Raw genomic sequence first — 14872 nt, 5'->3', positions numbered from 1 at the left:
TGTGGGAGGATGGGTCTGCTTTTCTATTATATTTTTAGTCTAGACATGTTTGTGTTTCCACTTGATTTAAACACGTTGTCAAAAAAATAAAACAGTAAAAACAGATGTTGATTATATATTTTTGGGGGGGGTTTGTTTGTTTTTTTCTGGGGGCGAGGTGATCTGTTTTTCGATTAATTTTTTGGTCTAGTTTGTTTTAACGCTGCACTTTTTAATGATGAAAACTGTTTATTGCAAAGCGGGTTTTTTTTCGTTTTTCTTTTTCGATATTCTTTGTTTGTCCTTATTCACCATTTTGTATTCCTATTTCACGTGTCTCAATCTCCATGTCCTTATTCACCCTTTTGTATTTCAATTCCACGTGTCTCAATCTCCATGTCCTTATTCACCCTTTTGTATTTCAATTCCACGTGTCTCAATCTCCATGTCCTTATTCACCATTTTGTATTCTAATTCCACGTGACTCAATCTCCAATCTCCATAACCCCATTTACCTGTACTCACCTTTTCCTTTCACCTCCACAGCAACTCCGTATACGAGAACACTCACGACCCAAGCGGAGGAGGGAGCCCCACGCCGCCCCACTACGCCCACCCCGCCCACACCCACAGCCCGCAGCCCGCCAGCCCCGCCCGCCACGGCCTAGACGCTAAGAAGGTACACTTTAGCCTGACGGGCACGCAGAGGCAGGACGATCGTGTGTGTGAGGCCAGGAATGAGGAGGTAGGACGTACAGGCCGATGGAAGACCGATCTTATGTTTTCGTATACTAGCAGTGCACGTGTTCCGCCATGCCACCACCACCACCACCAGCCACCTCTTGCCCCCACCACCCACGCTCGCTATAGTACCAAACAGCCACCTATTACTTACCATTACCCGCTTCACATACATATACTACCCATTGATTTCCCTTCTTTGGTCTGTATTAATGCATTACTTCCTTACAATCTTTCAATACCCTCCTTAATTTACTTACTTACCTATGCTCACCTTGTATTAAAATGATGCCTTCCACCTTCTTAAATACACATCTCTTGTTAATATTCTGGTAGTTTTCTTGTGTATTTTCTGTGGATTTCAGCTTCTGTATATATTTTTCATCTCTTTTTACTTGCGCTGCGCCTATCTACTACATTCCACATTTTATCTGCGCCTGTTGCTCTTAACTCTCCTTTGTTTATGATTTCTTTTCACCCATAACATATACTCTAGCTCCCAAAACCATATATATACACTTGCTCCAAAAACTATCGGTGTGCAGAGTGAGCGTCGACTATCAAAAGCATATGTATAACTCTCGCTCGGCTCGCACATCCATCGTCGCTGCTCTCAAAATATTTAGACCGGAAAATTCACCGATAGTTTTTGAAGCTTACGAGCATACATTTCTACCTGTTAACGCCTCTCTTTCATACATACACGGCAACACACACACCTACACATACGTACATGCAATTTTATCCTCCATGTTCATTGCTATACTTAATTGCAATGTTGCGTATACACACTCGATCTTTACCAGTGGACATGCTCCCCTTAGTCGCCACCCTTACCACCACCACCACCACCACCACTTGCATCTTTACTAACCAACACGCTTCCACGACCCTACCAATCCCTACCAAGCCCCCCACCCCTGACCACCAATCCCTACCAATTCCCTGACCATCAATACCCCTGACCCCTTTTTATCTTTTTATCTTCTCTCATTTTATCTTCTTCCCTTTTCTTCCCTTTTCTTCTTGTCTTTCTCTTCTTTTTCTCGTCTTTCACCAATCCCTACCAATCCCTACCAATCCCCTGACCCCTTTTATCTTTTCTCTTCTCTCATTTTATCTTCTTTTCTTTTCTTCCCTTTTCTTCTTGTCTTTCTCTTCTCTTCTTTTATTCGTCTTTCACCAATCCCTACCACTCCCCCCACCCTGACCACCACCACCACCACCACCACCTGCATCTTTATTATGCTAACCAACAATTCGCTTCCCCCAACCCACCCTAACGTTCCCTCCTAACATGACCACACCTGACCTAGCTTGACCTGATGACCTGATGTATGTGAGTGAATGAAAGATAACGTAGCTACCCTTGTCAGTTCATAAAGGTGATTGATATTTGATGAGTAATTGAGGTTTTTAGTTAGTGTGTTTATGAATAAGTCGTGATAAAATTTGGTCACGTTTAAAAGCAGCATAGAAATGTTAGGTTATCCATTCATTTTAGGAGCCTTGTTTACGTATAATATTTTTTTTTGTCTCAGAATAACATGAGAAAAAAAGAATATATGAAAACTACGAATATATTTGCCATGATTATTATTTTTTTTATTTAAAGATTTTTGGTTTAGTTAATGCCTTCACTTTGCATTGTAGATTGTGATTAACACCCTGTACTTGTTTTCATTTGTATTTACGTTTTAAAAGCGGAGCGGCAACGTTGTAATTCTCTTTTTTTTTTTTTTTTTTTGGAGGGGAAGGGACGGGGTTCTGTTTTGTTACCTGTCAGCTGTTTTTTTTTTTTGTTTTTTTTTTACACGTTTTGCTGTGGGGAGTAAAAATAGTTTGCTCGAAATACATAGAACGTTTCAAATCCCTCCCCCTCCCTCATCTCTCTCTCTCTCTCTCTCTCTCTCTCTCTCTCTCTCTCTCTCTCTCTCTCTCTCTCTCTCTCTCTCTCTCTCTCTCTCAACAATAACAAGTGGAAAAGTTTGAAATACGTACACACGCACACACACAGCTGACTCATCGCATATTCACGTTTCTACTCCCTACAATGAAAAACATCCACACACACACACACACACACAACGACGCAGCACACAAAATATTTTCCTTTGTGTGTGTGTGTGTGTTTTAATTGTAGTCCTTTAATGTAGTTGTTTGCCCTTAATGAAAGCAAAACATTGTCCTTCATCACACAGCTCCCCTCAGTTTCCCCTCTCTTTCCCCTCTCCATTAGTCTCCCTCTCCCCTCACCTCCTGTTCCCTCCCATCTCTCCTCCCGTTTCCTTTCCCCTTTCCTCCCGTTCCCCATCCCCTCTCCTCCTCCTATCCCTCTTCCCCTCTCCTCCCGTTCCTCCCCTCTTCCTCCTGTCCCTTTTCCCCTCTCCTCCCGTTCCTCCCCTCCTCCTCCTGTCCCTCTTCCCCTCTATTCCCGTTCCCTTCGCCCTCTCCTCTCATTCCCCTCTTCCCCTCTCCTTCCTTCCCCTTTCCCCTCTCCCCCTCTCCTCATCCTTCCATCCCCCTCTTCCCCTCTCCTCATCCTTCCGTCCCCCTCTCCTCATCCTCCCCTCCCCTTCCCCTTCCCCCTCTCACCCCTCCCCTCGCCCACTCATCTGCTGCTCCCTCAGTCAGGCACATTTTGAACGCGCCTCGTGACTCCCCTCTCAGCCACAAGGGTCAGCTTTGTTGTTCTGCCAAATGAATGTGCACCGAGCTTCTCTTTGACCCTAGCAGCCGGTAAAGAGGGGAAAGAGACAAAGGCTATTAGTATTATTCAAAGCCAAATGTCGTTATTATTCGCTACAGATTATATAGAGCAAGTTAATTGCGTTTTTTATTTCTTTGTTGGTTTCGTGGTTATGAGTTCGTTTTGCATTTAGGTTTATATAGATTGTTTATATGGGTGTTGATTTACAAAGGTTTAGACTCGTTCAGGTTTGGAAAAGGATGTGTGCCTCAATCAGCTGTGTATGGATTTTTTTTTTTTTTCCTTGCAAATAGACTGATTGGGGAATAATATTTTTTTTCCTGCTGCATTTGTGAATAACACCATAATTACCTTCTATTTAGGACTTCCGGTTTACGTGTGTGTGTGTGTGTGTGTGTGTGTGTGTGTGTGTGTGCACATGTGTGAGCTGTCAATTACGTCAGGGACACATCCAGTGGGTGGGGGGAAGGGGGGGTGGCATTCCGAATTTGCATTAGTCATTGATTGCCAATAATGACAAAAAAGTCGTGAATCACAGCAACAATACAAAGATAACGGTTAATGGCGACCCCTGGCGGTGCATAATTTGGGTGTGTCCCTGATTTTGTTTTTGCATGATGACAGACAGACGTATAAAAGGGACAGAAAAGACAGAGATGCGAGAACACCCTAGGTAGATATGTTGCCTATCACCAGCAGCAACAGACAGCTTATTCATACACTCAGAAAAACCTTTTGTCTGGAATGCTGCTTGTTTTGCTGTTGAATAATGCACAACTTACTTAACACAAAGAATTCATATGTCAAGTAGCTACCTTATTCACAGGATGCATTGTCATCACTTAAGAAAAATACCAAAAAAAATGTTATGTATCAAAGCAAGCAGCAAAAAAGGAACTACTGCCGACTCCTTCACAAAATTGATATAGACTTACACACCTTTCCAAGTATTAGGTAGTTCAGTTATGGTTCAGTTATGGTTAGACTACTGTGACAAAGGTGTGACAGTGCCGGAAAGATGGTGGTGTGGCACTGACGGCGTGGGAACAGGACAGTGGCACTCGGCAGGCAGCAGGAAGTGTTGTTATGGGTGTTGCGGCTTTCCTCAACACTGTGGATTGACTTTTACTATCAGTCAACCGAAGAGAGAGCGAGAGCGAGCGAGCAAGAGCAAGAGAGAGAGAGAGAGAGAGAGAGAGAGAGAGTTATAGTGGGATGTGGTATAGATATAGTATAGTTTATGGCTTAAATAATACAACAGATATTTTTTTATTGCAAAGTACGGAAATCATTGTAGAAGGAAAGATAAAATTGAAGCTCATAGTGTAGCAGCTTCTTAAACCCTCACAAAGTTTAGTAAAAGCATTTAATTAGTGCTGCTTGGTGAGTCATTTGGTTCACTACTACTCAGGTCTAAATTATAACCCCAACCCCTGCTAACCACCAAGTCCGCCAACACCCTCCTCCCCACGGGTCTAGTGGAAGCTAAGGCAAAAAATGGTGACAGGAACTTTGATTATGATTGGCCAGTTGCTTATAGGAGCCTCCGCCCAGTTGCATGTGAGCCTTGACCGATACTAACTCAAGCACAGCCGCAAGTCATCAACTAACCAATGAGGCATGAGTCCCATTACTCGGGGCTGCGTTGGCTGCACTCCTGGCCAACTTGATGACCATACCAGCTTGTTTAGAGGAATATCCATAGTTAACAGCACTGTAAATAAGTTGCAGCCAGCTAACCTAGTAGACTTGTAGCACCTTTCAATATAAGATCATGAAATACTTTGCTTGATGTCATATACCTCTGCCATATAACCTTGAAATACACTAGAAGTTTTAGGAGTCTGTAAGGTATGTTTGAGTCTTAGGGGATGTGTTGCTAATACCTGGTTTTTCCTTGGGTGTGCAGGTGATACGAAGGGTGGCGGAATTGCAGCAGCTGGTGGAGGACGCCGAGAACTACCTGAGTGATGCTGACGGGGAGACGACGGAGACGGAGAGTGTGCGCTCAGACCAGTATGGCCGACTCAAGCACTCTGACTCACTCCTGCTTCTGACCCAGGTGAATGAGGGTGCCGGACATTTTCCCCTCTGGACATTTTCCTCTTCAAACATTTTCCCCTTTCCCTCTTTTCTTTGTCTCTGTTTCTATGTCTCAGTGGATCTTTACCAAGTATCTTTTCATTTTTTCATCACTCATTCTCTTTATACAGCGCTGGGCTGGAAGTTGACATGTTGTATCTCATTTCCAAAGGGTAAATTTGTGTATTAACTAAAGCTCATTATTCTTTCAGGGTCAGAAGATGTTGCCAAATGGCGAGGTAGTGGAAAGTGAGGAGCGATCTGGCAGCGACACCGACTCTCAGTCCACACCCAACCAGAGTCCGGCCCATCGACCAGGTGGGTGCTGAGTGCCTTTTAAAGTACCTTGATTGAAGGGAGAGGAGAGAAGAAGAGAGAAAGAAGTAAAGTTAAGATTGGTTATATTAACATACCCATATCTCACTTCCTTCCTTACAAAGTACTCTTCTGTTGCCATATGTATCTTCAACTAACCTTCAAACCTTCAAAAAAATGCAGGAAAGAGTGTAAAGATCAAAGCAAGTCATTCATTGTATTCCAAATCATTGCTCCAAAACCTTTACCCCCACAGCTGGCAAGGTTCCCCAGCGCCCCTCGTCAGTCCTCAAGCCAAGCGGGTCTTCCTTCGGCCTCCACTCCCCTGACAACCTGCCCCTCAACATCCAAAGCCGCGAGGATGACATTCGAGCACTCATCAAACAGCTGGAGGACAACTCTGGCCTCCCGTACACCTTCGCGGAGGGCACACTCTACCTTGACCCTGACATCATCGACCTCACCATGATCCCTCCCCCCATCACCCCGGACGAGGTTAGTTCCTATAATGTTTCATGTGTTGTTCGTATTCATCGGTGACAGCATTTTATTTATCTGTAGTAGTGTTTTATGTAATGTTCCTATCATTTGTAACAGCTCATGCATAGATAGTCATGATTTAATAGTGACAAAATCAACCACATCCTTTTCCTCACAAGTTTTTGCTTTGAACACATTCAAAAGGTTTATGAAAGTACTATTTGTGTCCCTTTGACTTTTTCCACTAACAATCTCCCTCTCCCCAGGATGGCACAAAGGTGTTCCCCCCACAAGTCAGCACACCCCCCACGCCCTTCGCTGACCGGGAGACGCTGGAGAAGGAGCTGAAGGCACTGGAGCAGGACCTGGGAGACCTGCGCTCCCTCACCAACCCAAGCTGGCTGGACCACGACTCCCTCGCCTGTTATTCAGACTCCAACACAGGTCAGCCTTTAGGAAATACAGGGGTGGTCCGTTTCATTGTTTCCTTGCTTCACATATACGTAGTTACTTAGTGTGTCCCCTTCTTTAGATCCTTTGGCATTCATATTAATATTCTTTCTGTTTCTTTGCTAATAGGAGCAAGTGACACTGAGGACAGCACTTCCCTCAGCAGCCTCAATACCAGCACCAGCGAGACCGTTTTCTCTCCTATCGCGGGCAACAGGGTTTCAGGAAGCAACGGTAGGGAGCCCAACTTCACCCTGGCTGCCCTGCGTCAACTGGGCATTCACCTGGAGGAAGGGGAAGACATCGACTCCTTCATTGCCAACCTTACCATCCCTCCTCCCCCTGAAGGCTCTGTGGTGAGTCTCCAGCTAAACTCTACTAATTGAAATGTATGGAAAAAGAGATTATGCATATTCACATCATCATATTATCGACAATTTCAATGGTATGTCTTAACCCTTTCCATCCGTGATGCAGACGTCAGCATCACAGTATGGAAAGGGTCAAGAGGAAATGGAAGAGGATTAACCCTCTTCTAAACCTCTTAATTCTCTTCTAAATTCCTCTTAATCCTCTTCCATTTCGTCTTAAGAGGTTTAGAAGAGGATTAAGAGGAAATGGAAGAGGATTAAGAGGTTTAGAAGAGAACTAACGGTGATGGCGTCGGACGCCTGTCGGACGCCGACGTTGGTGTCGCCGGAGTGAAGGGGTTAAAGGTACATACTGTATTTGTGTTTTCATGGTTTGTGTTTTTTGGTGCAGGATCTTCAGTCATACGCTGAAAGTCGGAGTCGGATGGGAGGAGAGTACGATATCTCTGCCTTCATCATCCCGCCACCCCCGACCTCGGATGAGAAGGACAACCGGTCGTCGGACATCATCCGGCGACTGTACGAAGCCAAAGAAGGAATCAGTAAGGTACGTTTGTGTATGAAACTCTTAATTGATTTGTTGGGGTGCGTTTATATGATTATTGGATTAGTACTTTTGTTGATTTTAGTGGTATTCAAAATCTCCTAATAGGACCTTTTCTAACTAGTACCATTCAAAGAATACTATTGGATCATAAACTAATGGATATAGAATGTAATACTCTTGTTTCTTGCAGATGTGTGAGGATGGGAGTGACTTGGAGGGGGTAGGAGAGAAAGACCATGAGGTGGGGGAGGTACGGGTCAGCTCCGAGACCATGCCAAAGCGGTCCGGGAAGGTTGCGTCACTTCAGCGGCGATTTGAGTCCCCTGTGCGGACACCCTACGTCAGCCCACCTACCTCTAGTGCCTCTGTTGACAACCGGCAGCTGCTCCTCCGGCTCAGCAAAGACAACTCACAGTCCCCGAGTGACTCATCTGGGTACGACAGCCTTAGGTCCAACAACTCCACGGGGGGGTATGAGCTGGACGCCAAGCTTGCACAGGCCTTAGAGGAGAACGATAAGATGTTCAAGAGCTTCGACACCCTCAAGCGCAAGCAGCTGGCAAATGCAAATGCCAGTGAGGGGGTGAGGGAGGGTGTAGGTGAGACCCATGACTCCAGGCAACCGTCAGTCTTGTCCAGAGTCAGAACCTTTAGCACTGGAGCTGCCTCTGCCCCCTCCCCTACCTCCTGGTCCACCTCCTCCCTCCAGCGGCCCTCCACACTCCAGCGCCAAATGACAGTGCCAACCAGCAAGGCAGAAGCTAAAGACGATGAGTCCCCGCCCCCTCCACCCCCCCGTACCCCTATCACCCGCACAGGCACCCTCACCCACCCAAAGAAATCCCTCCCTTCCAACCCTCCATCAAAAATCCAAAGAAGTATCTCTATGAGTACGGGAAACTTGGCCAAATCTGCCTCCCAAACCAATGTTCTGGGCCACTCCGCCTCCAACACCATCCTCAAGTCTCCCACCAAGAGCACCAAATCCTCAGCCTCTAGTGAGGACCTGAGCCAAGTCAAGACCTCCCCTGGGTCACCCTCTAAGCAGAGTGTGGCGTCGAGCAATGACTCCCTCACCTCCTCCTCCAGCATGGTCACCGTCAAGTCAGCGTCCCTCAAGAGCCTCGACCAGGATGAGGACCCACCTGAGTTGCCTCCGAGGAACGGCACAAAGACCTCCACAAAGCCTCCACTTCCACGCAGCCCCTCCCAGGTAACCAACCTCTCCATGTCACCTTCATCACTAACTTATCTACTTGTGAATACAGTATGTTGTAGTAAATATGTACTATAGTAGCATGCTGTTTCATAGGTCTGTTTTTTCAACAATACATAAGGTTTTTACTTAATTATGGCATATATATAATACACACTTGAAAATATTATTAGTATAAGCATGGATCTTGAACTGTAGCATTTCTAACTCCTTTTGTTTGACCTCCCAGGATACAGGGAAGCATTCGCCCCTCAACAAGAGTGTCCGGACGCCTTCCCCCTCCCACAAAGTCATCAGGAGTCCCTCACCAGACAGCTCCGAGAAGCCGCCTTCAGTGCCCTCCAGACTCCGCAAGCCTCAGCTCAGCCCCACCACCTCCCCCACAAACAACCTCCCAACAACCCACCGACCCCGCCAGGCAGTCAAACTGGCCACTCCCAGTCCCACAGGAAAGGCCCCTGCCCCCTCCCCTACTTCCCCAAAAGGGGGGAATCATTCCCCTCAGAAGAGCCCAAAGACAGGCAGGAAATCAGTCCCTTCAGAGGATAAACCACAGCTCCCTGCCAAGACTAGTCAGTCACCCCGCAGGACGGCAGCCTCTCCCCCAACCACCAATGGTGTCAAGAGCCCTGTGAGAGCGGCAGAGAAGACTTCCACCACCACCAGGCTGCCCCGGCCAGACACCACTGCCAATGTGGCCTTGAAGAACAGCCTCAACAATGAGGTGGCACCCCTGCAGACCTCCTCCCCAAAGCTCTCCCCAAAGAGCAAGATGGTCAATGGTAAGACCCCAAATGGGACTGAGCTGGATGACTCCTTAGACTCTGGCAGCTTTGATCAAGACTCCCTGGAGGAGGCAGAGGACATTGAGGTGATGCCGCCCGCTTCCAGGGATGCCTTCCGCCGCTTTTCTGTGATGGTGAGTCAGTCTCTTAAGTCCTTGACGGACATGGCGGCAGCGTGTGCCGAGGCCCAGAGGAATGGGGGACCTGCCACCCAGGATGAAGCTAAATTCCAGGAGGCACGGGAAGCCCTCACCAGCGAGTCGAGGCAGTTTGTGACGGCCTCCAAACTGTTTGTCAAATCAGCGACGGAGTCTGAGGACACGCTGCTGCAGTGCCTGTCGTCCTGCGTGGCTCTCCTGCAACGCATGGTGGATGTGACGCAGGAGGTGGTACACCACACCACAACGCCACTGCAGACGCAGAACGTGGTGGTAAAGGTGCGTGACGTGGCCACCACCTACCAGAGCACAGTGCGGGCGGCCCTGAGTGCGGCAGGGCGGGGCATGGACCACCCCTCCATGAACACCCTCATGACCCAGGCCACCAACCTGGCGGGGGTCCTCACTGCACTCATGCGCACCCTAAGAGTGTTCAGCCCGTGAGCCTCTTCCTCTTCACCATATCTCACATTGCACTGAATTAATGAACGGTGCAACTCGCAATGAATTCAAAAAGACTTATATCCAAAAACCGTACTTAGTTTATTTACACGTCTGTAGATATAGGTGTAGTAAGTGATATAAGGGCGATAACAAATGTAACCTGACCAAATTTTGTAAATAACAATAGAAATCTCAGGTATAACAAAGATTCTGGAGGAACAGGAATGACTTCAGCATGAAAGGCCAAAACCGAGTGGCAAGTGGAAGGAGGACAATGGCAGGACGAGGACTGCTGAGTGAGCTGTATATTATTATGTTATATTGTGTAACATGATTGTGTGTATAATGTATTGCCTGGCAGCCACAGTCTCCAACTGGATCATAAATTCCCAGTAATTGTTTGTATACTGTATCTCATCGTGTACTGCTGTGGTAAGACTTTAGTTCACCATTTTTCACTACAAACGTCATGATTTATCCCTCTTGCTGCATTTATTTGCTGCATTTTCTATACGTTGCATTTCTTTTTACGCTTCCACAATACATTTGTTTTATATTTTTGCGTACAATCATATGTCTCTCCCTGCATCTTTAAATAATTGTACATAGAGTCTGTACAGTCAGAACAAGACACTCATAACACCAGTCCCCATTAGGAAGTATAGCTCAGTGTTTTTTTAGTGTAACTGCTGTATTTTCTGCTAAATATAGTGTTACAGAGTATATTAAAAATTATTCATTCCTCCATTCATGTAAGTTTCATGCCTTGTATGTGTTCCATCATTATTAATTATACTGAATTACATAACCTCTGCATTAAAACTAAATTCTCCAAAATAAAGAGTCACCAGGAATAACAGAGTTTAACAACAACTGTGCTTTCTCCTTCCCGTCCTGTGGACAGGTAAGACAGGCTGGCCAAGGTGAGTCACAGGAAGGAAATTTAGTCTGGAATACTTTAGGTTAATGTCCCAGTATGTGTGAGCTCTGAACGAACCTAAGTCAGCTGGGTACCAATAGTTAAGTCCAGTCTTTTGAATCAACATGTGACTGGACCAGACTGGTATAAATCCTTTTAGCTGAGAGACTGGGGTGGCGTGCTGTGCATGTAAACTGACACCCCCGGCCCGGAATCGAACTGAGGCCGGGAAGTCCAATAGGGGCACTGAGAGAGGCCAGTCATCATGGTGGGGGCGAAGGGGAGTATAGCTACTGCCGCCCTTAATGAATTGAATGACTCCCAGTTTAATATTAATGGTTTATGGCAGTTATCCAGCTTAAGGTTAATGATCTCATGATGACGGGCCCCTATGGTGCGATGTAGATTGTAGCATCCTGTTACCGCCATGACCGTGAGCACCACTCTGCCACACTGCCCACACATGCACGTGACAAGCGGCCCAGTGCGCTGCCCATGCAGCAGATCGTGATTTGAACAAACCTAGAGATGCTGCCATGATCCTTAAAATGGTGAGGTTAAGGTGAAGTTGTGAGCATATACGCTGTTAGCTGTGCGTAGCCGCGGTGTTCATCTCCGTTGCCTACCATTGGCCCTGGGAGGCTGTGGTGGACGTGAACTCATTAACCGGGGAGACAGGGCCAGTGTGACATCTGGGTTACCAGTTTACCTTCCTCAGGTCTCGGCAGGTATCCATTTAGCGGTCATCCCGAAAGCAATTAAGGTAAAACAAAATTAAATGGGTGGCATGCTCGCCGACTGCCCAAGCCGGGATTCGAATCCCAGGCCGCAGATTCGTAATTAGACACACCAACCGCTGCACCACGTGATATATGATATGATACCTTTTTTTGCAGAATCCGGCTATTTCCGCAGGATATGGTTATAAAAAAAAAGATGAATTAGCCTGAGATAAAATCTGTGCAAAAATAGCTAAATATTCCAATGGGAAAAAAGCTTGAGTCACGAACAGAAATTAATAAAAATGTTTGAGAGAGGCTTTTGTCCTACAGTGAAACGCACCATCCTGGCTGATGATGCATGGTGATACAGGAAAGCTGAAAGGAGGAGACCAGTGATAAACAGTTGAGCCTGGCCCGCAGCCTTTGTCTTGCAATGGAATAATACAGGCTGATGATTGTGGTATAGGAAAGCTAGTAAGAAGGAAAACCGTGATTAATATTGAGTATTCCCTTCATGGTGGTATATAAAAGAAAGCTATGAAGAAGGAAAACAGTTATAAAGATTGAGTATTCCCTGCATGGTGCTACAGGAAAGCTAAGAAGGAAACCAGTGATAAACAGTTGAGCCTGCATGGCCTGCCTTTGTCCTGCAGTGGAATGATACAGCTAGGCTGATGATTGCGGTACAGGAAAGCTAAAAGAAGGAAAAATAGTGATAAAGATTGAGTATTCCCTAGGTGGTGCTCAAGGAGACTATATATATACTCTCCTTGGTGGTGCTATAGGTACGTTACGAATAAGGAAAAAGTGATAAAGATTGAGCATTCCCTGCATGGTGCTACAGGAAAGCTAAAAGAAGGAAAAAGTGGTAAAGATTTTGTATTCCCTGCATGGTGTGATAAACAGTTGAGCCTGGCCTGCCTTAATTTGTCCTGCAGTGGAATGATACAGGCTGATGATTGCGGTACAGGAAAGCTAATAAAAGAAGGAAAAACTAGAGTAACACAACAGTATGTGATAGCTTGGAAAGGATATATACCTACTAATAATGGCCGTGGGAGCAACATTGGAGGTGCGTAGCGATTCTCCATATTGGATTCTCCTATTGGAAAGCTATGAAAAAAGAAAACCGTGATAGAGATATTGAGTAGGCCTATTCCCTTCATGGTGCTACTGGAACGCTATGAAGAAGGAAAACCGTGATAAAGATTAATTGAGTATTCCCTTCATGGTGGTAGGGGAGAGCCGGTATGATTCGGACACTTTTTAGAAAAATATTTTTAGAAAAAGAAGTTTGAGAAGTAGTGTAATTTTGTTGATCTCAAAATGTTCCTCCATCATTTGGCTCTTTAGGTTGCTAATATGACACTCGTAGCTATTTCCAGTTTTCAGATGTTGGTGATGAAAGACAAGTTTCTAAATCGTCTGAACCATCCCCACCCGTGGAGATGGTTCGGCCAGGGAGGTGGGATGGTATGGACACTCATAATACTCGCCATAGTATTAATATAACTTAAGTTTGATTGGCTAATAAACAAGATTATATCTTCTACAAAACATTTGTTTAAGGTCAAAAGTATCCTCTCAATATTTAAAGGGGAAAAAATAAAAGGAGAACTACAAGAAATATCGCAAAAATTTTGGTATTATGGCTTCCTTCTCTTCTCACAGGCATAATTGTAGTGACACGACTTGCCTGATGGGCGAGCCTCCCATAACCCAGTTACCCAATAGGGGGTACCTCTTTGGTCGACTGGTAAAGGCGTGGCTCTCCCGTTGCGCTGGTCGCGGGTTCGATCCCCGGCGCCGGCAAACCTTTCCTTGTCTGGATTAATTTCTCGTGTTTCGTCACACGCAGAGGCCGTGTAGGAGTGTTGTAAAGAGGAAAATTCTGGCATTTCATAGTATTTGAATATAAATCAATCAAATTAACCTTTTTATAACCGTTGCAACACCTATAATGTTTAAATTGATATAAATTTCATAGAAATCATGAAAAAATCAACCGTCCGAATCATCACGACTCTATAAAAAGCAAATGTGTGGTCACACTCCTTTACCAGCACGAGAGCTGGGTGATCGTGTTGTACGGGAATACCTTCGCCGGGCATCGCTGCGTCACCGAAATAATTTTACATCTCGCTAATTGGCACGTTTTTGAAGTGAGAGCTTACGATACACACTGAAAATATTACATACGAGATGCAAAAAAAACATAAAATAGGACTTGCATCGAAAACAACAGCTCTGAGGGCGTGGTTGTCCCTTTGTGGGCAAAGGCAACAAAGTTTTGTACATTCACACAAAATCTCGCAGCACTCAATCCCATACACTGTCCGAATCATCACCGCTCTCCCCTACAGGAAAGCTAAAAGAAGAAAAAAACAGTGATAAAGATTGAGCTAGTATTCAGGCTGATGATTGCGGTATACATGAATTATAAAATGAAAAACAGTGATAAAGATTGAGTATTCCCTTCATGGTGCTACAGGAAAGCTAAAAGAAGGAAAAACAGTGATAAAGATTGAGTATTCCCTTCATGGTGCTACAGGAAAGCTAAAAAAAACAGTGATAAAGATTGAGTATTCCCTTCATGGTGCTACAGGAAAGCTAAAAGAAGGAAAAAACAGTGATAAAGATTGAGTATTCACTGCATGGTGCTACAGGAAAGCTAAAAGAAGGAAAAAACAGTGATAAAGATTGAGTATTCACTGCATGGTGCTACAGGAAAGCTATGAAGAAGGAAAAACAGTGATAAAGATTGAGTATTCCCTTCATGGTGCTACAGGAAAGCTAAAAGAAGGAAAAACAGTGATAAAGATTGAGTATTCCCTTCATGGTGCTACAGGAAAGCTAAAAGAAGGAAAAACAGTGATAAAGATTGAGTATTCCCTTCATGGTGCTACAGGAAAGCTAAAAGAAGGAAAAAACAGTGATAAAGATTGAGTATTCC

General features: G+C 45.3%; 1 protein-coding gene across 6 annotated transcripts in view; it reads left to right on the top strand.

The window, feature by feature from the left end:
* The window catches only part of LOC126995933 (uncharacterized), a 339186-nt gene extending 328034 nt beyond the window's left edge, over nucleotides 1-11152 (top strand). For 4 of the 6 annotated variants that reach the window (XM_050855835.1, XM_050855834.1, XM_050855837.1 and 1 more), the window contains exons 16-24: nucleotides 526-724; nucleotides 5340-5492; nucleotides 5725-5830; nucleotides 6084-6322; nucleotides 6574-6751; nucleotides 6887-7113; nucleotides 7520-7675; nucleotides 7866-8888; nucleotides 9121-11150. In XM_050855835.1, coding sequence (XP_050711792.1) covers nucleotides 526-724; nucleotides 5340-5492; nucleotides 5725-5830; nucleotides 6084-6322; nucleotides 6574-6751; nucleotides 6887-7113; nucleotides 7520-7675; nucleotides 7866-8888; nucleotides 9121-10278 — 3439 coding nt within the window. In that variant the 3' untranslated portion in view covers nucleotides 10279-11150. Of the gene's footprint in view, nucleotides 1-525; nucleotides 725-5339; nucleotides 5493-5724; nucleotides 5831-6083; nucleotides 6323-6573; nucleotides 6752-6886; nucleotides 7114-7519; nucleotides 7676-7865; nucleotides 8889-9120 lie in introns of all 6 variants that reach the window. The other 2 variants (XM_050855839.1, XM_050855836.1) reach the window with 2 other exon arrangements.
* The last annotated feature ends 3720 nt before the right edge of the window (nucleotides 11153-14872 follow it).

Source organism: Eriocheir sinensis, chromosome 9 (assembly GCF_024679095.1).
Source record: "Eriocheir sinensis breed Jianghai 21 chromosome 9, ASM2467909v1, whole genome shotgun sequence".
In the NCBI taxonomy this organism is placed as follows: domain Eukaryota; kingdom Metazoa; phylum Arthropoda; class Malacostraca; order Decapoda; family Varunidae; genus Eriocheir; species Eriocheir sinensis.
Note: the sequence above shows the minus strand (reverse complement) of the source record. Positions and strands in the feature narration are given on the sequence as shown.